The sequence below is a fragment of the Carcharodon carcharias genome, chromosome 8 (genome assembly GCF_017639515.1).
Source record: "Carcharodon carcharias isolate sCarCar2 chromosome 8, sCarCar2.pri, whole genome shotgun sequence".
In the NCBI taxonomy this organism is placed as follows: Eukaryota; Metazoa; Chordata; class Chondrichthyes; order Lamniformes; family Lamnidae; genus Carcharodon; species Carcharodon carcharias.
In genome coordinates, this window is record NC_054474.1 from 56,814,188 (window position 1) to 56,840,235 (window position 26,048).

General features: G+C 41.1%; 1 protein-coding gene across 1 annotated transcript in view; it reads left to right on the forward strand.

Annotated features, from left to right (window-relative positions):
- The window catches only part of LOC121281438 (glutamate receptor ionotropic, delta-2-like), a 448,441-nt gene that overhangs the window by 364,274 nt on the left and 58,119 nt on the right, over positions 1 to 26,048 (forward strand). Inside the window, exons 11-13 of the mRNA XM_041194383.1 lie at positions 2,751 to 3,063; positions 12,955 to 13,093; positions 20,033 to 20,228. Coding sequence (XP_041050317.1) covers positions 2,751 to 3,063; positions 12,955 to 13,093; positions 20,033 to 20,228 — 648 coding nt within the window. The remainder of the gene's footprint in view (positions 1 to 2,750; positions 3,064 to 12,954; positions 13,094 to 20,032; positions 20,229 to 26,048) is intronic.

Here is a 26,048-nt window from a genome sequence, read left to right on the forward strand (position 1 = left end):
ATCTCTTCCTTCATAGTGCCCAATTCTGTGTTTGACCTGGTTGTTCCATATGCCCACACCAGTCAAGCAATGTCAATTTGGAATCCATAGCTGCTTTAAGCTTTCAAGAGGTTTGCCTTGATTTTTAAACTTCTGTTGCAGTAATAGAGTTTTCCTGCTCTGACCAGACTTTCTCTGATACCTATTGCGAGCGCTGACCCATTGTGGTAATGTTTCCTAAACTTTAGAGATTGTTTAAACTAATCACTGGAAGTTATGATTAAGGACTTCACTGCTTCACTCCCCCTGGAGAATCGTGTTTAAGCAGTTTTTTTTTCAATTGCTGCCATGTGGTCACCAAGGGTAATGGTCCTGACTTTGGACCAGACTGTGGGATGTATCAAAACCCCTGTTTGCTAAAAATGGAATTTGCCCTGTGCTGCCTGTTTATTGCACCATTAAAATGATCTGCCACCATGTACTAAGATCCCATCTCTGAGACCATGTTGTATATTGGTTGTGTCTAGCTAAGGAATGGTAACTGAGGCATGGGCATCATGACAGTTTTATTGGATGAACATAACAATATACAGATATACAAGACTAGGGGGAGGATTTTTCCCTTGGCGGGGGCACTCAGAGGCAGTCGCCAATTAAGGCCCACCCAGCCTGAAATGTGCGTGGCAGTGCTCAGCGTTGCTAATATGAGTGGCGGAGGCGGGTGGGGGGAGGAGGTCAAGAATGCAAGGTCGATGCTCGGGCGCATGGTGGAAAAGCTCCCTGAGGCACAGCGCTGCCTCAGGGAGACGAAGAATTTGAAATATTAAAAATAAAGATTTTAAAAATGTTATAAAACATGTCCCCTCAAGTGACTCTGTCACATGAACAGGGACATGTTATTAATTAAATGTTAAAATTTTTATTTTATTTTTATTTGCTTTTGGAAACCTCAAAAAAAATGCAGAGGCCGCTTGGCCTTTTGGACGGGCAGCGAAAAATTTGTTTCAATTATAACTTTAATGGCCTTAATAGGCCTTTTAATTGTCGGTGGGCGCACTGCCGACTTTGGCCCACACCTGTCAACTGAAATATCGCGCGAGTGCGCGGTGATGTCGGGATGCTCGCTTAACATCATCACACGTCATTTTACCCACGGTTGGGTCGGGCACACGCCTCCCCGATAAGCGTTATATTCTGGCCTAGGTGTTACCCAGGTTAAGGCACGAGTATTCCCTTTCTCAACTCTTGGTCATGTGTCTCTTACATCATCATGTGGGTGGTACTGTTTCTCCAGTCCCACACATTAATCCTTTCAACCCTGAGCATCCTAACACTACACAGTTGATTTAAGTGTCCTATGCTATGGTGAAAAACATAAGCCACAATTTCTAGTCTTTATTGCTTTCAGTTAAAAATATTAGTGTGTAGACATCAAGTAAAGACACTCTTGGGCTCAGCTATGCTAAGTTCATTGTCAAGTAAACCGCTCCTCATGTGAAGAATAGTCATTAGGTCAAGATACCAGAGGTTCCTGTGGACCCATTCACCACTCTAAGTCGTCATGCACTTCTAAAAGAAAATAAAATTTTGGGGGGCAGGGGAGGGGGATCAAGTTGCAAAAAACAGCAGCTGATGTTATGCTTTCTATTGGAATTTCCTTTCAGAGACACATTTGCGTTCTACTTCTGAAATATGGACCTTTATTTGTACTTTTGATTTAAATTGCTGCTTTTACATTATTAATTACTGTACTTTGTTCATTCATTCTGCAGTAGCTTTTGTGTGCTTAATTTTCTTAACAAGTGTCTAAATAGTTTGGTGGTATTGAAATTGAATATTGCTGAAAAGAGACATGTTGGTGAAGTTTTTCTTCTTGCACTCTTTAGAATAAATGTAAGAATGCCAAATTTCAAACAATCACAACAATTTATGCTACAGCAGCTTCACAGGCAATGGGCTAGTTGACAGTGTAGTTACTGTTGTTTTTTAGACAAATAGAGTATAGCCAATTCCCACATAGCATGGCCTGACAATGAGATTTAGACCAGTAAAGTTATTTCTGATGGTTAAATGATATGTGTTGGCCAAACACAAGGATAACTCCTCTGATAAGTAAACATTATAATATTTAAATTTATAAATATTTTCAAAGTTGTAAAGTGCTGAGGAAATACATATAATTTTGCCCACACAAAGTAATGCACAACTTTGCATGGTTCATATCAATCATAAATCGGCAGTCAAAACTCAAGTATTCATGTATGAACAGTTGCTCTGGAATTTACATAGTTAGATGAGTGCATAACAAATTCCATTGCCCACTTATTTAACAGTCATTTGATAATTTTCTTCTTGCTTTCATGTTCCCTTTATGTTAGCAAACAACGAGCTTTTCTTTGAATGGTTTAACATGCATACAAAAAACTCCTCACAGCATCATTTCTAGTCTTTGTTTTTTGCAGTGAATGATGTTGCATTTTTATGTCATGAGAATATTTCACATTGACCTAAGAATTCTGCCCTCTGTTAGTGCATCAAGATGCAGTTTGAAGTCTTAAGCTTACTATCATTAGCTGTTAATCAATATTAATATTTCACACTAATATTTCATGCATTATTACAAATCTATAATATTGGAGTATTATCAAGGTGGTAATAAAATAAATTGCCTAGCTTGGAAAATTGGTACATCATTACAATTGGATGATTATCAGTTATCATTCTTGCAAGACATAATTTGTGTATGTTTTTGTTTTAAATTTACTCAATAGAGAGCTGATATAGCGGTTTCAGCCTTGACAATTACCCCAGAGAGAGAGAATGTTGTGGACTTCACTGGTCGAATCATGGACTACACCTTAGGATTTCTACTTAAGAAGCCAGAACACAAAGTGGATATGTTTACCTGCCTAGAACCATTTGATCTGACAGTATGGGCATGTATTATAGGTACTCTGTTTATAATAGGCCTGCTTGTCTGCATGTTTAGCTGGGTAAAGCCATCACCACTTCAAATAGGATCTGTGACATCAACAACTTTGTACAATGCTGCGTGGCTTGTTTATGGATCATTTGTACAACAAGGTAGGGATACCTTATGCAAATGTATTCTAATATGCTGTACTACAGTATTTTCATCTCAAAATTACTTGTTATAGAAGCTAGTGATCTGTTAACTTTTTGTTTAATTAACATCTTTCTTCCAAAGAATTGTTATTAATCATTTTATGTACTTTTCAGATTTAAAATGTATTTGCTGTAAATTTCTGATGCAGAATATTAAGCAATAACATCAGTAAACTCTAAAGGCAAAAACAGTCGTTTGCAATATTTGAAAATAACTTAAAACCCTGCTATATGTTTTTATTATATTATTGGAGAAATATTACCAATTTTTAAGTGTCGAGGACACTTTTTTAAATAATGAGTGCATTTGTTAATATATGTAATGTGCAATATGTAAAATCAGCAGGGGTTTGATGAAATTATTAAGTCAACAGTATTGCATTTTTGAATGAGCTATATTTATTCTACAAATTTCCAATCTTAAAAAAATTCCCATATGTTTGCAAGTTTTTCCTTCCATAACACCTCAGCTAGTTCATTCCTCATCTTATCTATCAGTAGCCCCTTTCCAATCTTCTGTCTTTGGTTTTGTACAAACTTTTTCCCTTTCTATTTAGAACTTAAAACTTATGTTATGATCATTACTCCTTAGGTGCTTATCCATATTTAACTATACATTTTCATTACTCGTAATGAGTTCTAGTAATGTTTCTCCCTGCATATGTAGGTATTCAAGCATATTGCTTAAATAAAGAAGCCTGCACAAAATTTTAAGTATTCCATTAATTTCTCTCTGTTTACTTCTCTTCTGTCCCAATTAATTAGTGAGTAATTCAAATAACCCTGAACAATGTTTTTGTTATTCCTACTCTCTGATCTGTCTACAAATTTTCTCTTCCATTTCCCTCTCACAATTAGGGGATCTGTAACAAAGATCTCTACTCATCTTGATTCTGTCTGAAACATTTTTATGTACATCCTTGCACGCATCCCTTTGAGAATATCATCACTCCTTTTTTAAAGCCAATTCTGTCCTTCCTAAAGTAATATTTTCCACCCCTGCCCAGTTTGTAGCCAAGTTTCTGTTAATGTTATTGAATACCTTCCGGTAAATAATTAATTCTAATTCCCTCCTTTATTTTCCAGACTAAGCATTGAATTAAATGTACTTTATTTCTTTCCTTTCTTGCCTTCAATGCTACTCCTTGTTATTTTTTATTTTGTTAAGCTAAGACCTTCGAACTTTATTTTGGCCTTTTCCCTGCTTATAGCTAATTTATTTTATTTTATTCCTTTGCTCGCTTTATTCCTCTGAACACTATCCTTGTGGCACAAGTTTTTTGGAATTTTATATCATTATGAAATTATATATTTCTACCGTCTCTATTAACTCTCTGATTTTTTTCCTATCACCTTCCCTTCTAGTTAAAATACTCTTTATGTCACTACTTAACCATCTTACAAACTCATTCATTCCATTCCTGTTCAGATGTCACTTGTCCTTACAGAATAGCCCCCATCTTTGCCAGAGACCATGACTTCCTTAGAAAATCCCTTTAGCTTTTCATTGAGCTCCTTATCTTCCAATCCTCCTTTAGTTTAGCACGTGTGTTGGGGAGTAATCTGGATTTGATCACCATTAGATTACTTTCAAGCATGCTTTTTAATCTCCTAAAGTCTGTTGTGCGGGACTGCAGGGCTATTATTTTCCTATATCATTGACTCCCAATGACAAACTGTTCTCCGTCCCATTCCACAATCATTTTATCTCTTTTAAATGTCCCTTGACCTAACACCTGGGAGACAACAATGCACCCACAACTTTTAACTACAGGTATTGAGTCTCAGATTGCTACTGCATTCCTAAAGGAATTGTTAACCTCCCACCTTTAAGCCATTTCATGTTTTTAGTGTCAATGTAATCAATTTGATGGTCTAGGTCAGACTCCTCATCCCATTTGCAGTACTTCAGAACAACAGTACTTCAAGCTTGTTGGGGAGAGTATTTTATTCTGGACATTCCTGTCACTCGTCACCTATAACAATCACTTGCCCCCTTCCCCCACCCCTCTCGTTTAGCCTTGCTAGCTCCCTATGTTTTAGTTGAGTTGATAATCTCCAAAACTCTTGTTCCAGAAACTTCTCTTCACCTATCCCACCACCGCCACCCTCCCCACACACACACCAATGCATCAGATGGTCTCCAACTCAGCCACAAGTATTTAATTAGTGAAATTCTATAACTGTCAACCTAGTGCAAATATCCCAGGATGTAAATAATTTATGTTTGAGATTTATTTTAAATAATAGACATGCTGGGAACATTATTACAGCAGTTTCTTCTTGAGTATGAAAGTTGCACAACTGTCAGGCTTGACAAATGTGGGTGTTATGATAGCCATTCACCCAAGAGAAAGAATGTCTGCAACTATCTGTCAGTTATCAAATTTCTTATTCATTATTTATTCCGCTGGCTTTTGGCGAAACCTTGAATGAGCCATCAAATTTATTCTGGAGCACCACAGGCTAAGTTTTATTCCTACCGGTTGTGATAGCACTAATGTCAGTGCCAAAGGCATTTCTTTTCGTTTCATAGCATTAAAAAGCATTTTTACTTGGTGATCAATATATTTTGTTGCAACAATGTGAATGCATAAATTATAATTTGAATATATCTCCAGTAATTGAGTGTTAAAATAACCAATGCCTTTCTTTCCACTTCAAAACCTTGCCTTGGTGTAGTCATGTTATAAGTTTTCTGGTATAGAACCACTGTACTACTTCAGAATGATATTCTCAGTAGCACTGAGCTTAATTCCATGCATAGGCTAAAGCCTTGATAATCTGTTGACACTGCATTAACAGAGATTTGTTTATCTTTTACTCCCTTTGGAGTTATGGGACACAGCACGCAAATCCTATAGTATTGCAAAGTAGGAAGTTGAGAGCATTTTGTTTGTTGCTACATTTTGTTGCTGGTGTGATATGGAAATACTAATGTGCTGAAGAACAATAGTATACACTTATGAGTTGAATGGTTTTAATTTTTAAACATATTGGGAGCAGGAAAATTTCAAAGGCCAACTCAGGCATGATGGACTGAATGGCCTCCATCAATGCTGTATGAATCTATGCTCAGGCAAACTACGGTCAACCTTGCTTCAGGCAGAAATATGGCAATACATATTCAGGTATAGGACTCAATCAGGCTATCCATACCATGGTCCAAGATGCGAGGAGGCACGTGACTCCTCAGTAGTATTCTAGTGCTGTACAAGCCATCATTAATAAACAGGCTCAGCTGGTTGCATCTCTGCTTAGTACCAACTGCTAACCACAAACCCCAACCCCACCCAACAAACTAACACCATTATTCTATCTCTCAATGTTTAGTGACTCACCCTCCCACTCAGCACCACAGTGTGTGCATCTGTGCTGATGCTTGCTTCATCTGTGGGTCATTATGATTGGTGTTCCTGTGAATGATATTTATCAGGATTTGCTGCTATGGCTGTTTTTTCATCCATGAGAACAGCATATGTTGCTTTATAGGAGAATAAGAACAGCTATCTATTTGAATACTTCATTGTCAGTACACCACTATTATTTTGTATTCTCCTTCAATCTCTGAGGATTCCAAGCTAGGCCCACCGAATTAGTGTGCAATAATAGCTCAGAATTAAGTGAGATGTTTTACATCTGGATCCAACATTAGTTCCATATTGCCACCTCCAATTATGTGCAGGTATATCTTAAGCATAAGCGGAGTTGAGATTCAACTGAGGTGATTTGACATATGGGAATTCCTTCAGGTAGTACTTTTTCTCATTATAGTGGGTATACTTCACTTTGCATAATGCAGCAATTTTCAGTTATACATTACTTTTTTTACTTTAGTCTTACAGATTTTTTGATTGTACACATTTTCATAATTGCTATTATTTTTGTCATATTTCTATTTAGTTTGTTTAGTTATTTCTAGCAATATTTGTGCCTTAGTTTTGGCATGAAATAATATAATTTCATTGCACAGAGGAAACCCCTCTTGCCATCACACCTCTGCCAATTTTCTGAAAGAACTGCCCCATTAGAGTCTTGCCCCACCCTCTTCCTGTACTTTATTATATTTAGCCTCTTAAAATATTTATCCCTTTTTAAGGCTATTATAGATATTTCTTCCTGATTCTGATAGGCCAACTGAAAAGCTCTTTATGTAAAATAAATCCTCAAAACTCTCCAGTTGTTCTTTTAGTTGTGATCTTAAATTTATGTCTTTAGTTTCTAGCTACTGACCCACAAACCAATGGAAGTAGTTATTTCCTATTTACTTTATTAAAACCACTCATAAATTTTGAACCTGTACCAGATCTCCTCTTAAACCTATTCTACAAAAAGACTCCCGATTTCTCAAGTCTTTCTTCGTAACCAAAACCTCTCATATGGTGGTACAGAGTACAAGGTATCACTTTAGTGAATCTCTTCTGCACTCTCTCCATGTCCTTTACATCCTTTCTGAAGTAGAACACCCAAAATTGGACATAATGGGCCTGATTTTAACCCATTCAAAACCTACCCACATCGAACAGAATCAAAATTGGGCTCAGTGGCCTACAAAAGAAACCATTATCAGGGGCAAAATAAACTTTCATTTGAAAAGGCATGGGTTAAGCAAGGAACACCAGCATGGATTTGTTAAAGGCAAGTTGTGTCTGACTAACTTGATTGAATCCTTTGATGATGTAGCAGAGAAAGTTGATCAAGGTAGTGGACTTTCAGACGAAGTAATGTACAGCAAGCTCAGGAAGAAAATGGAAGCACCTAGAATTAAGGTGAAAGTGATGATACAGATAGAAAATTGGATCAGTGACAGGAAGCAAAACATAGTGGTGGATGGATATTTTTCATACTCAGAAGTGGTTTACAGTGGTGTTCCCCAAAGCTCAGTTTTGAGGTCCATTTGTGATTGCAATTTATATAAGTTAACATAGCCAGGATTTTCTGGCTTCATCCATTGCATCATGGGAAATTCCTGTCAATCAACGATTTTCTGCCCAGCCTGCGATGTTTCCCACTGCAAGCTGGATCGGAAAACCCTGGCCATAGACCCAGGTGTAAGGAGCAGCATTAAGTTTGCAGATGGTACAAAATTTGTCAAAGTAATAGATCATGATGAGGATAGTTAAAGGCTTCAGGATGTAGACAGAATGGCGAAATGGCGGGTGGAATTCAATGTGAAGTGTGAAGTGATGGCACTTTGTGAGCACTAATATGGAAATACAGCATTGCATAAATGGCAGCATATTGAAAAGTGTAGCTGAGCAGAGATAATTTAGCGTTGATGCACAAATCCTTAAAGGTCTCACAGCAAGTTGAAAAATTGCTGAGAAAAGCATATAGGGTATTTAGGTTTATCAATCGAGGATTATCAATCGAGGAATAGAATGTAGAAACAAATAAATCATGCTAGAACTTTATAAATCACTGGTTACATCTCAACTGGAGCATTGTGGACTTGGGCACTGCACTTAGAAAAGATGTATAAGCCTTAGAATGAGTACATAGCAAGTTTACCAGGATGTTGCCAGAGGTGAGGGACTTAGTTAGAGGGAGGGTTGGAAAAGTTACAACTGTTCTTCTCAGAGCAGAGAAGTTAACTGATAGAGGTTTTCAAGATGATAAGAGGTTTTGATTGGAGGAAATAAAGAAAAATAAATCCCCCCGGCGGGTGGGCCAGTAACTAAAGGTCATAGATTCAAAATCACTGGAAAAAGATCTAGGGAGAAATTGGCGAGAATTTCTTTTCACTTATGTGGGATGTGGGCTCTGCTGGCAAGGCTAGCATTCATTGCCCATGAGAAGGTGTGAGTGAACCTGTTGATCTGGGATACTCTGCCTGAAAAACAGTGGAAACTGATTCCATAACTAATTTTTAAAGGGCACTAGACCTGTGTTTGAGGTTGAGGAACCTACAGAGTTACAGGCAAAAAGTGTTGTTGCAGAGCTAAGCATGACTGTCCTTTCAAAGAGCCAGCACAGGCAAAAATTGGCTTCCTTCTGTGCTGTAACCTTCTATGATTCTGTGACTGAAATTTTAGCGGGCCATTTGGAGCAAGTTTGGGAGCAGGGGATCCGTAAAATGGGAGCAGACCAGAAGTCCAACATCTTGGTGTCACTTCTGCATTTAACCAACATCAGCAACCATGGAGGGTGGACTTCAAATATTCAGGAGGGGATCACCAATTAAGGTAGTTAAAAAGTCAATTAACTGCAATTTTACAGCACATTTCTCATTTTACCAATGGCACATGGAGACATGGAGATCTTGAGGCTTCAGAGTTCTACCTGGTTAAATGAGACACCAAAGAAATGGGAGGTGAATGCTGACTCTCTCAGGAATCCATTGAGAGAGCCAGCGTGTCATGGCAGGAAGGGTGGTGTACAGAGGGAGCCATCAGACATCGGTAGAAGTGGGGAGGAGGTGCCAAGACTGTGCAGGCATTTTGCCAGAGTCATCTAGGGGTGGTGGCACTTGCTCCATGGAAAGGACTCAGGGGCGGGGTTGAAGGGCAGTAGGGCCATCTGCATAGAAGGCCAAGGAATAAGAAAGCGGCCATCTGCCATGGGCCTCATCCACTCAGGCCTCAGGGCCCCCTTGAGGAGGGAGGGCAGCTGAGAGGGAGTGAGGTCCAGGCACTGACGGACACATTAACCTCAGGAGCAGCAAGAGGGCTGGTGTCAGTGTGGACATTTTAGACAAGCTTGTAGAGAGGCATGCCTGCAAGCATCTATGTGCAGAAGAACCAATCCCCATGAAAAATTCTGTCCCCCCAATTCTGAACTTTCTTCAAATGACCTAATGGCAATGTCAGTAAAGAATGTGGCTCTCCAGAGAGGCCGTCACTGATCTCTGTGCATGCTGCAGGACAGGCTGGGAAGGGTTGCTGGATACCCGATGCCAGTGACGTTGAAGATCACCCTGGCCCTCAACTTCAGTGTCTCTGGTTCTTTCCAGGGATCCATTGGGGACATGTGTGGGATCTCCCATTCTGCATCAAGGAGGTGAGCAATGTCCTCTTCAAGAGGGCCAGTTACTATGCAGGACCGATCCAGCAAGTCAGATGGAGAAGTTCATCGGCTTTGGGGGCCATCACTGGGTTCCTCCAAGTGCAAGGTATCATCAACTGCATGTGGCCATGAAGGCTCCCATGGACCAGCCAGCAGCCTTACATCAGCAGAAAGTGCTTCCATTCCATCAACGTTCAACTGATCTGTGAGCATTGAAAGTGAATCGTTCAGGTGTGCGGCCGGTTCCTGGGAAGCAGCCACAATGTCTACATATTTCAACAGTCTCTGCTACAGCTTTTCCAACCCCCCATGCACTTTCAGGAACCCACTAAGAACATGGCTACTCCAGCCTGTGAGAAATCTATGCATGGATGCAGAAGAGATGCACAACATCTACTATGAGTCAACATGAGTGACCAACAGTCAGGCCATTGGGCTTCTGAAGGTGTGATTCCAGTGACTTGATTGTTTCAGTGGAACCCGTCAGTATGTTCCAGCAAGGGTCTTGTGTATCATGATGGTCTGCTTTGCGCTGGACAGCCTGGCACTGTTGAGGAGGGAGGCCTTGAGGAATAAGGACATCGCTGATAATGATACCTCTTCTAATGATGAAGCTGTGGAGGAGCTAACTGATAATGCACAGCAAGTTGAGGGAGGCAAGGCACAATGGGGTATGCACAAGGGAGGTTTGGGATGTGCTAATACAGAGCCATTTCCCGTGACCCTTTTACCTTATCAAAAGGATTCCAATAAAGCATTACCCTTAATTAATCCTGCTCTCAACGCCTTCATTTTGCACTTCATCATCCAGCACCCAGGTGCACAGCATACAGTGGCAAGGCTGAGGAGCTGAACTATTTTGTTTGCATCTCCTTGCATTATTCCTTCCAAAATTTATATTTCTGCAGAAAAGTTGATCCAAGATTGATCTGGTCAAACTACTTACCTGTCTAAACTCTTGAGAAACATTAAACCATAAATATTTAACATTATTTGTAATTAGCTATTGAATTTATTTCATGAACAAAATCATGTTCTCAGAAATTTTATATTTTTAGTACTGTGCGTTTGACCAAATTCCCTTGTGTATCATAACTTACAAAAAAATGGACATTTCTCTTATTTTGCTTGAACAGAGGAAACTATGGCCCAATTGCACATTCTTATATGATTGTTCTTCATTCCTGAACGCCATAGATGTAATTAGCTGTTTGATGTATCTATCTTGCACTTGTTTAGAATATGGACGTCAACTGTAGCAGGGAAACATTTCATTGCATTGATATACAGATGGAAAATTCTGCCATAAGTGTCAGCATGGATAACTGTTTTTTCAGCAACTATAAATGATTTATCCTTCTACATTTTGTTCCATAGAGCATACATTTATACAAAGAGAATAACTGTTGGATGTTGACCATTAATACCTTTTAAGCCTCAGGGCTCTGTTCTCTTTATGATAATCCATATTTTCCTTTATTGAGCTTTTATTCAGTTTCTCCAGTTAGTCTCTTAAAAGCCAATGTTTCTGTTCTGCCCACACCTGGAACAAAGAAACAGACAGAGAATATAAGGGGCATTGTGACCATATTGGCCCAAGTACACCTCTATTTCAAGATCCAGGTTACTTACATAGATTAGGCACTCAACAGCATAGGGCTATCCCCTGACATAGGATTGTGTATAGAAACAAAGGCTTTCAGTCTGGAATGAGGGCTTTGGAGTGTTGTACAAGGCCATTAATTTTGAGGGGTGCCCAGAACAAATGGACTTTTGGAGCTAAGAGGCACTGCTGCTCCTCCCTGCTCTACATTTGCTTCATATTTGCATGCATCCTGTCTTCAGATGGTTTTAATTCAGTGATTGAATATCATAGCTGTTTTGATTTTCTGTTGCCCTTATCTTTGGAAAACAATGGTGTAGAAATTCAATGAGGCTGCACTCATTTCACAGGTACAAAAATGTGTATTATGTTTGGTGGCGTGCACACGCATATTCTGATCAGGAAGTGCACCTACTGCTATATTGGTATAGGCATCAAAAGAGGCATTTAGGACCCAGACATCAGTACCTACTGCTTGTTTGATGTCCCCTTTACCCAATTATTTTGCTCTGAATGCAACCTGGCTACATTCAGGAAGACCAGATTTACATGTGGCCTCAGAGGGTCCTTGAAGGGACCATTGTAGGAGCCAGTAAGAAGAATATTTAAATTTTAACCCCTCTCTGAAGCACCACAGCCACTGGGTGGGGGAGATTAAAATCAATGCCATTAAATCCTCACCCATGCTATAGAGCTGTGAGCAATAGAGTTTAATGTAATAAAATATTATTTAAAACTTTTTTAAAAAGATATTAATAACTTAGCATTTGCTGCATTTTATAGTTGTAATTATTCTAAGATTTAATAGTTTAAAAATAAGTAGTCTCCCTTTTAAAATGTTGAGGAAACATCTTTTGTCTGAAGATTGTGGGCAGAATTTTGCGACAGCGGGATTTTATGTTACCGCTGTTGTCAGTGGGATTTATGACGGCTCACTGCATTTTGCGGCCCTGTCCCCGCCGTAAAATTCTGCCCTGTGAGTCTTTGGAACTCTCTTCCTCAGAGAGGGGTGGAGGCAGGGTCACTGAATATTTTTAAGGCTGGGTTAGATAGATTCTTGCCTAACAAATGAGTCAAAGGTTATTGGGATAGGCAGGAATAGGAATGGGCCACAATCAGATCAGCCATGATGTTATTGAATGGTGGAGCAGGCTCGAGGGACCAAATGGCCTATTCCTGCTCCTAATTCGTACGCATATTCGTATTTACTAATTTGTGTTACTATTTTTTTCTAGGCACAGGAGGAGAAGTTCCCATTAATACTTTGGCAGTTCGCTTGTTGATGGGGTTTTGGTGGCTTTTTGTGTTTATAATCATCTCCACATACACTGCAAACCTAACTGCCATCTTGACCAACAATCGGATTGAAAACCCTATTCGGTAAAGCATTGTTTTTTTTATATCAGCATATAAATAAGTTTGAGCTATGTTACTTTTAATAGTATTAGTCAAAACAAATGAATGATGGATTTTTAATTATTTTTTAATAGATAGGTATACTACACCTAGCAGGGCATTTTAAACATAATCTACTGTCTGAGCTGCCCCAAGCCTTCCTCTTTCCCACCAGATGGTTCACATTAAAATTACCTTCTGGATTTTGGAAGGTGTGACCTGTGTAGCTTCATTCGTCTAATATACTCCCATAGAGTAAACCTTACTTTTGTCAATGTTAGTAAATAAATATACCACATTCTTCTATGAACTATCTTAATCTGGTGGGAAAGAGGAAGGCTTGGGGCAGTAGATTATGTTTAAAATGTCCTGCTCGGTGTAGTACACCTATCTACTAAAAATAATTAAAAATCCATCATTCATTTGTTTTGACTAATACTATTAAAAGTAACACAACTCGTTTATTCTGTATGTATTAAAATAGTAAAAGGCCAAGTTCCCCCTCATCATGTGGTAAGGCATACAGTCCCAAAGGAAAGAAAATTGTAAACACTTAATAGAACTTCTAATGATAATTTATGATAAGTAATAAATGTACATTCTCAGTGCCCTGCCTTTTTCACTTAAGAAAGGGTTAGTGTCAAAAAGATATATCTTTAGCTTCTTAATCTGCTTCCTATAATTTCACAGCAAAGATAGTCATACAATCAACACAATTGAACCTGCAATTTATTCAATGCTTTACCATTGCACATTATAATCATTTTTTAAAAAGTACAATTTCATTTTCCAGATAAGTTCTTCCAGATGATCTACATTGTTTGCAATACTATACAATACATTTCTTTCTCCTTTACCTCGCAGTTATTTGACGTTACCTGCCATGTTGCCAATGGCATTACAAGCTCCAGGATTTTATATCTTCCTCATTCATGGTAGCACTGAACCATGATATAATTTAGGTGTCTCTTGCTGTCCTAAAGCAGTTCCCCTTTTTTTCCTAGCAGTATAATTCATTCACTTGTCATATGTCTTTAAAGATCTTGGATGAGCTGAACTGCAGTTAATATAAGTGCAAAATATTGTGGATGCTGGAAATTTGAAATAAAACAGAAAATACAGAAATACAGGAAATCCTCAGCAGTTCTGACAACATCTGTGGAGAATCGGAGAAGGATCACCAGCCTGAAACATCAACTATGGGCAAGATCTTCCCCCTATCGGGGGGCTATGCGTGAGCGGGCGCGAGTGGGCAGGTTCCCAATTGGCGCCCCCAGTCAGTGGTGTGCTGCCATTTTATGTGGGTGGGCCCGCCCAACGTGACATGCATCAGGAAGCGTTATGCACTCCCTGTGTGGGTGGGGGGGGGTGGTGCGGTGGGAGATGGGGGGGGTGAATTCCCTCAGCCGGGAGTGCGCTCTTTCGTGCATGTGCGCGAAAGTGTGCACACATCTCCCTGAGGCAAAGTGCTACCTCAGGGAGAGTGGCTCAGGTTTCAAACATTGAATAAAGATGAGGAAAAAAAAATTGACATGTCCCCTCATGTGACACTGTCACATGAGCTGGGACATGTCCATTACTTGTATTTAAAAATTTCTGGAACATTTTAAATCCTTCATGAAACCTCATCCCGCCCATGGATGAGGTTTCATGTTTTTTCTGAAGGTCGCCTGGCTCTTTGCCTGCCCGCCAACCTTATGGTTGGACGGGCATGTCCATTAAGTGATTTAATTACTTTATTAATGGCCTTAAGTGGCCATTGACAGGTCAGCGGGCACGCAGCCAACTTGGCTGCGTGCCCACCGACCTAAAAATCTAAATGACATGGGGTGACATAAGGACACATACCTGACATCACACCGCGTCATTTTACGCGTTGGCAAATGGGCCCCGCCCCCACTCGCCAAACTAAAAATTCTCCCATATGTTTCTGTCTCCGCAGATGCTGCCAGACCTGTGGACTACAGTTAAGTTGCTTGGCTCTGGCTTCATCTTAACTGTTCTCAACTTGTATCCATTTGTCCCTTTGGACAAAAAATATTCATTCTGTACTGGTGAGAGCAAAACTATACCTGCATGGATATTTCAACTTGCTTTGGAGATTTTATGCATGGTAATTGGAAAGTACACATGTTAGACACCCGGCAGACCAAAAAAACAACCCTTTTGTTACAAAGCCAAATACGAGTTATTTGCAAAATAAGTTATTTATTTCCCTTATTAATATAATTAATGCATTAAAGCATTAATGACTGGGAGGAGAATGCTACCAGTTGTTCAAAAATGCAACAACTTGCCCATCAAGCTGCTTCATGCTTTGAGTCCAAATGCCTTAACAATGAGACAGAACAGCAGCAGATTTGGATAGAAAAGGAAGAAAATCCTGCGCTCCCACTACTTTGTAGGACATTCTACACCATGTGCCTAACGATCTGAGAGTCCGGCATCGGCCTGTTCAGTCACATGAAGACCCATGGCAGAAACTCGTGGCCCTAAGTAGACAACATTCTCGAATCAAGGAACAGCTGATGATGACGCCAGAAAAAATTGTGTACCCCAGTCCCTGAACGTGCATTATTTGTAGCATTTACTGAGGTTCAGTCACTCACTCATCATATTCATTTACAGTATAATTTGCAGGGGTGGACTGACCATTTGGGAAATTTCCTGAGTAACCCCATGACTGGTTCCCAAACATTATAACATACGCGTCAGTGATCCAACAAACTGGCACCTCCATTTTACACAAGAATCCTATGCCCTTTTATGGAGCCATCCTTCACTGATTACTTCTATCATCAAAAGCTCTGATCTGAGCGTATCATTGAAAATGACTTTGTAACTTCTTCATCCATACAAAACTATTTTTGTTATGGTACACTGGGATCAAGAATGTGTTTAGATAAAAATTGCCTATATAATGTGCATTGAGGGTAACTGGAAGCAGAGTCTTTGAATATGTGTAAGGTAAAGCTAGATAGTTTCTTAATTAACAAGGGGGTGAAAGGTTATCGGGGGGAGGCAGGAATGTGGGGTTGAGGTTACAATCAGATGAGCCATGATCTTATTGAATGGCGGAGCAGGATCAATGGGCTGAGTGGTCCACTCCCGCTCCTAATTCATATGTTTGTATGTTCTATAAGAATGATTCCAGGGATGAGAAACTTTAACTATGAGGATAGATTGGAGAAGTTGGGACTGTTCTCCTTGGAGAGAAGAAGGCTAAGAGGAGATTTGATAGAAATGTTCAAAATCATGAGGGGGCTGGACAGAGTAGAGAGGGAGAAGCTGTTCCTGCTTGTAAAAGGATCAAGAACGAGACAGCACAGATTTAAAGTGATTTACAAAAGAAGCAAATGTGATGTGAGAAAAATCTTTTTCACACGACGAGTGGCTAGGGTCTGGAATGCACTGCCTGGAAGTGTGGTGGAGGCAGGTTCAATCAAGGCATTCAAGAGGGCATTCGATGATTATTTGAATAGAAACATTGTGCAAGAGTACGGAGAAAAGGCAGGGCAATGGAACTAGGTCATAATGCTCATTTGGAGAGCCGGTGCAGATACAAGGGGCTGAATGGCCTCCTTATGTGCCGTTTTGTGATTCTATCTGTCAAACATTGTACCATGCCAAAGAAATCATTGTTAGCCTATTTTTGTCATATTTATAGCACACCAGCAAAATGGCATGTGTGCCGATCTTATAAACAGGGGATTGTGAAAATGTGATCTCATTAATGGATTGACAAAATTCAGCAAATCACAACCTGCCAGTAATAATGATGCCTCAAGATGCTATTGAGTCATTGGATTGTGTAATCTTGGGAAATGTGTTGCATCAGCTGTTGCATGCACAATTTGTGAATGAAAAAGCTACATGAAAATTAAGAAAATCTCAACTGACCCAGGAGCACGACCTTTCCAGCTAAGTTGATATGGAAGAAGTCAGGTATGTGTGTTCACAGGCCCTTGCAGTGAATAGTGCAATCTTTTTATTCTAATGCATTCATGTAAATAAGTACTTTTTAAATTCATTTACGGGATGTGGGCATCACTAGCTAGGCCAGCATTTATTGCCCATCCCTAATTACCCTTGAGAAGGAAGTGGTGAGCTGCCTTCTTGAACCACTGCAGTATCTGTAGTGTAGGTACACCCACAATGTTGTTAGGGAAAGAGTTCCAGAATTTTGACCCAGCGACAGTGAAGGAATGGCAATATATTTCCAAGCCAAGGTGGTGAGTGACTTGGAGAGGAACTTCCAGGTGATGGCGTTCCCATGTGTCTGCTGCCTTTGTCCTTCTAGATGGTAGTGCTTGTGGATTTGGAAGGTGCTGCCTGAGGAGCCTTGGTGATTTCCTGCAGTACTCTTGTAGATAGTAAACACTGCTGCCACTGTTTGTCGGTAGTGGAGGGAGTGAATGTTTGTGGAAGAGGCACCAATCAAGCGGCTTGCTTTGTCCTGGATGATGTACAGCTTCTTGAGTGTTGTTGGAGCAGCACTCCTCCTGGCAAATGGAGAGTATTCCATCACACTCCTGTCTTGTGCCTTTTAGATGATGGACAGGCTTTAGGAGTCAGGAGGTGAGTTACTTGCCACAGGCTTCCTAGCCTCTGACCTGCTCTTGTAGCCACAGTATTTTTGTGGCTGGCCCAGTTCAGTTTCCAGTCAACGGTAACCCCCAGGATGTTGATTGTGGGGGATTCAGCGATGGTAATGCCATTGACAAGCGCTGATGATCAGATTCTCTCTTGTTGGAGATGGTCATTGCCTGCACTTGTACAGCGAGAATTTTACTTGCCACTTGTAAGCCCAAGCCTGGATATTGTCCAGGTCTTGCTGCATTTGGACCTGGACCGCTTCAGAACCTGAGGAGTCGCAAATGGTGCTAAACATTATGCAATCATCAGCAAACATCCCCACTTCTGACATTATGATGGTAGGAAGGTCATTGATGAAGCAGTTGAAGATGGGTGGGCCTAGAGCACTACTCTGAGGTAGAGATAGAGACAGAGATAGAGAGGGCCTAAGCCATGAGGGTACTTGAAAATAAGGAAAGAATGTGAAAAATGAGGCATTGTTTAACAGTGAGCCAATGTAGATAGGTGAGCAAAAGAAGTGATGGATGAGCAGAATTTAGTGTGAATTAGAATAAGGGATGATGATCAGATTGTTGGAGATGGTCATAGCCTGGCACTTGTGTGTCGAGAATTTGACTTGCCGCTTGCTACCATTTTGGATGATGTCACATTTATGAGGAGTAGAACGTGGGATGCCAGCCAGGCATATGTTGGAACGGTCAAGTCTAGAGATAACGAAAGTATGGATGAATGTCTCAGCAGCAGATGAGCTGAGGCAGGGTTGGAATCAAGCGATATTCCACAGATATATGGTTGGAAGCTTGTCCTGGGCCAAATATGACGCTAAGGTTGCCAAAGGTCTGATTCTACCTGAGATAATTCCCAGGGAGAGAAAGTTGTGACTAGGGAATTGGGTTCGGCAGGGAATGAAGACAATGGCTTTGATCTTCCCAATATTTAATTGGAGGCAATTTCTGCTCATTCTGTATTGCACATTGTACAATCCGTCTGACAATTTAGATATAATGGGAGGGGTCGAAAGAGTTGATGGTGAGGGAGAGTTCAGTGCCATCGATACATGTCACATATTGTCAGGTAATGTCGTCGAGGGGCAGCATGTCAATAAGAAGCAGTTAGGGGTCAAGGATAGAATTTTAGAGGACAGCCCAGGTAACAATACAATGTGAAAAGAGAAGCCATTGATTCAATGCTAAGTTTAAATAGATAATCATGGTACAGGCAAATCGACCCAACTGGATGACAGTGGAGAGATGTTGGAGGAGGATGGAGTACCCTGTCAAATCCTCCAGACAGGATGAGAGGGGATAATGTACCTTTGTCACGACCATGTAGAAGTCATTTGTGAGCTGTTTTAGTACCGAATAAGTGGTGGAAACCTGACTGTAGGGATTTAAACATGGAGTTCCAGTTAAGACGGACTTAAGATGGATTTGAGAGGCGGCGATACATTCAAAGACTTTGGAAAAGAAATGGGGAAGTAATTTGCAAGGAAGGAAGATCAAATAGCTTTTTGAGGAGAGGACCGATGACAGATTTCAAGGAGAGGGGGACAGTATGTGAAGGTAGAACCCTTAACAATATCAGCTGCCATGGGAACCAGGAGGGGATGTCGATGGTCAGCAGTTTAGAGGATGTAGGGTCAAGAAAGCAGGTGGAGGTTTCGTGGACAAAATAAATTCAGGGAGAGCATGAAAGGAGACAGGAGATAAACTAGAGAAAGATATAATTTCAGGGTTCGGGCTAAGAGGATCCTTAAAGGATGTTTAGTCCAGTGAGTTAGGGACAGGAAGGGAAGTGGAAAAAGACAGCTAATCAAATGGTCTCAATTTTGGTGACAAATAAGTCCACAAACTCCTCGCACTTGTTAAAGGAATTGGTGGGAGAGACGGGGAAAGATTGTTTGCCATAGAGAAAGGCAGTCAAGGGTTAGCAGAGAAATCCACCTTTTCCCCCCAACTTCTAGAACCATACTAATGCTATAAATTTGTGAACATGAATTTCTTGCTCATGGTTATGCTGGAGAAAAAAAATTGCACATACGACTGAAACAAAATACTTTTACTTACTTTTTGGGTGTTCTATTACATATGACCATACAGGTATATTGTATCTGATTATAAGACTTATAACTTTCATTAGGAAGACTTAAAAATTACTTATTACCTGGGGTTTTTGGTGTGGTAATACTAATTTTGAAAATGAGACGTTAATTTAATTGAATTGCTGTGAGGATTATGCAATTAAAGCAATTATAACGTTTTGCTAAATAAATTATTTTTAAAAATGAAGATGCTGGTTGCTGATAGAACAATGTCTTCCATGATGCAGATCTTTTCAAGACCTTGCCAAACAAACAGATGTTCCATATGGTACGGTCCTTGATTCAGAAGTATTGCATATAATCAAAACCAAGGGTCGAAATCCATTTGAACTTGAACAAACATATGCTCATTTGTGGAATATGATAAACAAAACAAATGGTTTGGAGAACTGTGTGAAGAGAATTCATGATGGAATTCAAAGGGTAAGTGAGCAACTGCATGGAAGACTTTATTTGCTACAGTTTAAATGATATGTGACCTTGAATAGTCTGTACTAATAGTATTGTTTATAAATATATAATTGTAGATATCGAAACTGCATTGGATGTATTTTGTAATTAAAGAATTACATGTGCATTTACTGGGTAGAAATGTGGATTCACTAGCCTGGAAATCAGTCGCAATTGCAAATATTCCTTTTCAACATTTTAAATCAAAATGCAAGTCGAAATTTTTAATAAAAGATGGCTCCAGGAATTTCGCTAAAATCCATCTTGAACAAAAGCTATACATACTTATTGCTGTTACAGATCTGAAGAGAAATTACTTCGAGCAATCAATCTGTGGTTATATTAAGAAGTAAATTGGAGCTTCCCTGCATGTCTTTGTAATGTTTTGATGAGTTAACAATAGCACTGGAACATATAATTTAGCAAGATAACTCTGGCAGTCACAATCATCCTTAGTGCTTCTCAAACAATTTAAAAACTCACAATTATTTAAAATGTTGAAATGCCTCAGAAGGCACTTTCATGAAAGGTTTGTGCTGACATCTGTAGCCTCCTGGAACAAAGTCTTCTTGCAGTGGACCACCAAGGTCACCTCACCTCTGAATTTCTTCACCAGATCCTCCCAGAGATCTGCTGATGTCATCTGCAGGATTTCACAGTCTGCTGTCCACAAGTGCATTTCCCAGGTGACTGATGTCATGCTTCCCAGGGCCACCACTTATGCCAATTTTGTCACTGATAACGCCAGTCAGAACCAGAGGGTTATACATTGGCTGTATTCCCAAGGTACAGGGAGTCATAGGCTACACACATGTGGCAATGAAGGTACCCTCAGGTCAACCAGCAGTCATTGCCAATCGAAGGGGATTCCACTCCATCAGTGTTCAGCTAGTATGTGATCACTAGAAGACTTTCACGCATGTCTGTGCAAGATATCCTGGAAGCTGTCATGCTGCTTTCATTCTGCACCAGTCACATTTCCCACAGGTTTTTGCACCTCCAAACAGAATCATCAAACGTGTCCTTGGAAACAAGGGCTACACTCTAAGGATGTGTTTGATGACACCAGTGAGAAGCACTACCACTGTTGCAGAGGAAATTTACAACTGGAGCCACATGAACACAAAAATACTCACTGAGCAAGTCATTTGTGACTGTGGAAGCGATCCAGGTAACTGGACAAATCTGGAGACGTCCTTCAGTATGCAGCAACAAGGGCCAGAATAGTAGTGCTCTGTTTTGCCTTGCACAGCAAAAAGAACTAGAGGAGAAGGAAGCTGATGATTTCTCTGCATCCTCGGAAGAAGAGGAAGAGCCAGGATCCCTGTAGCCACACATCCAGATATCAGAGAAGCCCATGATGGACCCATAAAGGCATGGTTCATATAACCTCGGTGTGTGAAGTCTTATGGTGCAACAATGCTAAATCCATTGCCACCTCACCACTCTCCCAATCCCTGAATCACCCAACACAAATCACTCCCACAGTCAAAAATCCCTTGATCTCATTCACGCCTTTCTGGTCATGCCATTCTTCTCAAAGTTAATGTTCTTTTGGAAATCAGGAAGCAACAGTGAAGAGGACAATGGAGACTTGAAATAAAGTGTAGGATTCATTTACATTTTCATTTACATTAAAACAGCAACATTGTTATAAACAACAAAATGAGAATCCCCTTGTGAAACTAAAATGTCTTTTTCTTTTCCTATTACTTCTACATAGGGCTATCCCAGTGGTCTCGGCAGAGCTCCAGGGTGCTGCTCGTTCCATTGCTTTGACAGCTGAGTTGCTCATGGTGGATGTCCTCTGGCCTGTGAGAGCTCTGTCAAGGACTAACCCAGCTGCGCTTGTGCAGGGTGTGATGGTCCATGTGCTTTGGTGCTGTATTTTTCTTGTTGGGGTGAATATCCCTTTAAGAACTAGGTTCCTCTGAAAGATTTCCTGCTTCCAGTAAATGACCATTTGACCAAGCTGCCTGAGAGAGGAGTGATAATGCGAAAAAAGTCAACCTGAAATTAATACTAGGGATGAGGAGATCCCTGGGTGTGGCTCTGGCCTAATGTTGGTTTTTAGCTTTAGCACAAGCTGACAGCAGGAAACATCTATTTCAAGCAGAGTTCAGTTGAATTTTTTATTCTGGTTGGAAGGGTGTAGAAAACTTGATAACTGAAGGACTTTACTAACAGTAAGTTGAACTTCTGGGATAGCCAAGCGGAGAGGGAGAACTCATAGGTACAAGACTCTAGAGTTAAAGAACATCAGAACCGGGAGAGCCCTGACCCAAGGTAGCAACGCTTAAGATGCTGTTAGGGATTGGTGTAAAGTATCGAAGCCACTAAACTTTGTGTCAGCATTGGTTGTTCAAGTGGGGATGTGAGGAGCCGCCTTGAGAGAGAGGAATGAATGAAGCTGCAACATTTGTTGGTCTGAGGAGTGCTGAGAAAAACATTGCTGGGGAAGTAGGTGAGTTTGACACCTGAATGTGGACCTACTGGTCTGGGACATTTCCTTTGCCTTTTGAGTTCCCTTCTCCTGTGGGAACACAGAAGCATTATGTTAGTCGCCCCATAAGAATAGCCACAACTCCTTAGTGGCTTGCAGGCTAGCTGCTGTCTTTGTGCCCATTCAAATGCAGGTGGCATTGGGCCACTCTGGAGCCACCTTGCAAAGGTCGACAGTGCCAGGCTTGCACCCCTTGTCAGTGCTGTAGGCAGTCCTTTCCAGAGAGATGTTGTGGCCTCAACCCATTGCCACCAACATGGGTGGGCTCCCCCTCCCCATCTGACACACCCTCATATTTGTTCAATTGTTAACTCCAAAAGGACCCAAGGTGTGGTATTCACCTTGGAGGACCAGAGAAAAGTGCAGATGCGCTTGCAGCACTGCAGCCAGGCTTTCCAGATGACCCCACAACTGCTGACCTCTTCTGCGACAAAGACCATGCTCGTTTGGCTAGGTGGAGAGGCCTCATCCTTCTGTCTCTGGCGAAGAGAACCTCCTGCCTTGCCCAAGAAGCCCAGAGGAGAACATGCAGGGAGTCAATACTGAACTCTGGGGCCACTCGGGATATTCCTCTGCCCTGTTGAGCAGCATGTTCTTCCTCAGGCCTTCACTACACCTGTCTCAGTAGCTTTCTGGGCAGGTTGCCAGGAGCTGATGGTACTTCACCTGAACTTTTCAACTACAATGAGACTCACATGGTTGGGAAATTCATTAGTCTCTTCTGCCTGATCTGAAACCAGGCAGTGTGCCCCAATGATGGCTGGAGGTCTTTGGCGGCACAGAGACTGCTGGGCAGGATGGTGAGAGCAGTGTTCTGGTACAGATGCACCTTTAAAGATGGCGCCAGCATACCCAGTTGGCGATGAGACATCCACCTCATCCCCACCTCCAGCTGGTGAATGGTCGGCTGCCCCATCTCCCACTATTAGTTGGCCAGCAGGTGCAGAATCATACTGTGAAAGGGGATGGGAGTGGATGGTCCAGTACCACCTGCTTCCTGTCCCACCTTCCCCTCCCCACCGGGTCATGGAAAATGCAGGCCTTTGTTTCAGCATACTCATTTTTTACACTATTTGTATCCCTTCTAGAAGCAAGTGCTTAATTATGTTTTCGTTCTGTTAAATATGGTGGATTGTGTCATGGACCCACTCCTCCCCCAATCACCCAGGGGCGAGCCTGGAAATTCTATGAAATCATTCTAGGATTACTGAATGCCATTGAATAAATGCATTTGGCAACTTTCAGGGGCATTCACCTACATGTATTAGTTTTAATGGTCATCCACAGTCAGAATGTTAATAGAATGAAATTCTTTCTCCCTCATGAATACCATAACAATGATTTTTTAAAATTCTTTTTTGGAAATGAGCATCGCTGGCTAAGCCAGCATTTATTGCCCATCCCTAATTTTAAGAGTCAACCACAATAATGAAAGGAGACATACATCATGAGCGGAAGCCACCAAAGCCATAAAGAAGCTTTCTGGGCAAGTTGCCAGGAGGTGACGGTACCTCACATGAACTTTTCAAATACAGCGAGACTCACATGGTTGGGAAATTCATTAGTCTCTTCTGTCTGATCTGAAACCAGGCGGTGTGCCCCAAGGATGCCTCCATTACTCCTCTCAGCAAACGGAAAGGGAGCAAGTCCATCTGTGACAATCAGCGTGGAATAACATCTATCAACAGCAGGAAAAGTTCTTGCAAAGGTTATTCTTAATTAGATTGTCACTCACATCACTGGGTTTGTGTACCCACAATCCATGGCTTCTGTGCAAGATGGGGAACATTAGACATGATCTTTGCAGCATGACAGATTTAAGAGAAGTCCTGTGAACAGAATCAGAGCCTCTACATGATGTTCATTGACCTGACAAAGGCTTTTGACACAGTAAACCAGGAAGGCCTGTGGAAGATTCTGTACACATGTGGCTGCCCTTCAGTGTCATTCGCTCATTTCACAATGGCAGGATGGCCAATGTGATGCAAAGTTGTATGTCATTGGATGCCTTTCCTGTCACCTATGGCACCAAGCAAGGCTGTATATTGGCTCCAGTTCTGTTAGCCATATACTTCTCGGCCACGTTCCAGTACACACTCAAAGATTTTTACACGGGAGTACACATTCAATTAAGGACAGACGGCAACCTCCTCAACTTGCAAAAGCTCAAGGCTTGCACAAAGTTTGCTGAACAGCTACCGAGTGAACACTTGTTCATGGAAAAGTGTGCTCTCATAGCACATTTTCCGGAGGACATTCAGCTACTTTTCAATCACTTTGCCCCAGCCTCAGAAAACTTTAACCTGACAATGTGTCTCAAGAAGACAGAGACCATGCATTAACCTGCCCTTGGCCACATAATCAAAGACCCCATTGTCACTATCAACAACGCACTCCTCAGTTCAGTACATATGTTTTACCATCCTCTCCAGTAACACCACGGTGGATGATGAAATCAACCATTGCCTGGCAAAAGCAAGCTCAACATATGGTAGGCCAACCCACAGACTTTGGAAAGAGCATGGAGCTTGTCGCAGAACAAAGATCTAAGTCTACCAGGCAGTGGTTCTTACACCACTTCTTGATGGGGCGACACATCGGCGCACCGGTAGGAACAACCTGCTGGCATCACATAAAGCAACTAGAAGCATTCCATAAGATAAAAGCAAAAAACTGTGGATGCTGGAAATCCAAAACAAAAATAAAAATACCTGGAAAAACTCATCAGGTCTGCCAGCATCTGCGGAGAGGAACACAGTTAAAGTTTCGAGTCCATATGACTCTTCAACAGAACTAAGTAAAAATAGAAAAGAGGTGAAATATAAGCTGGTTTAAGGGAGGGGTGAGGGTAGAGCTGGATAGAGGGCCAGTGATAGGTGGAGATAGCCAAAAGATGTCGTAGACGAACGGACAAAGAGGTGTTGAAGGTGGTGATATTATCTATGGAATGTGCTAATTAAGGGTAGAAAGCAGGACAAGCAAAGTACAGATAGCCCTAGTGGGGGTGGGGTGGGATGAAGGGAAGGGATCAAAATAGGCTAAAAGGTAGAGATAAAATAATGGATGGAAATACATTTAAAAATAATGGAAATAGGAAGAAAAAGAAAAATCTATATAAACTATTGGAAAAAAGGGGGGTATCAGAAAGGGGGTGGGGATGGAGGAGAGAGTTCATGATCTGAAGTTGTTGAACTCAATATTCAGTCCAGAAGGCTGTAAAGTGCCTAGTCGGAAGATGAGGTGCTGTTCCTGCAGTTTGCATTGAGCTTCACTGGAACAATGCAGCAGGC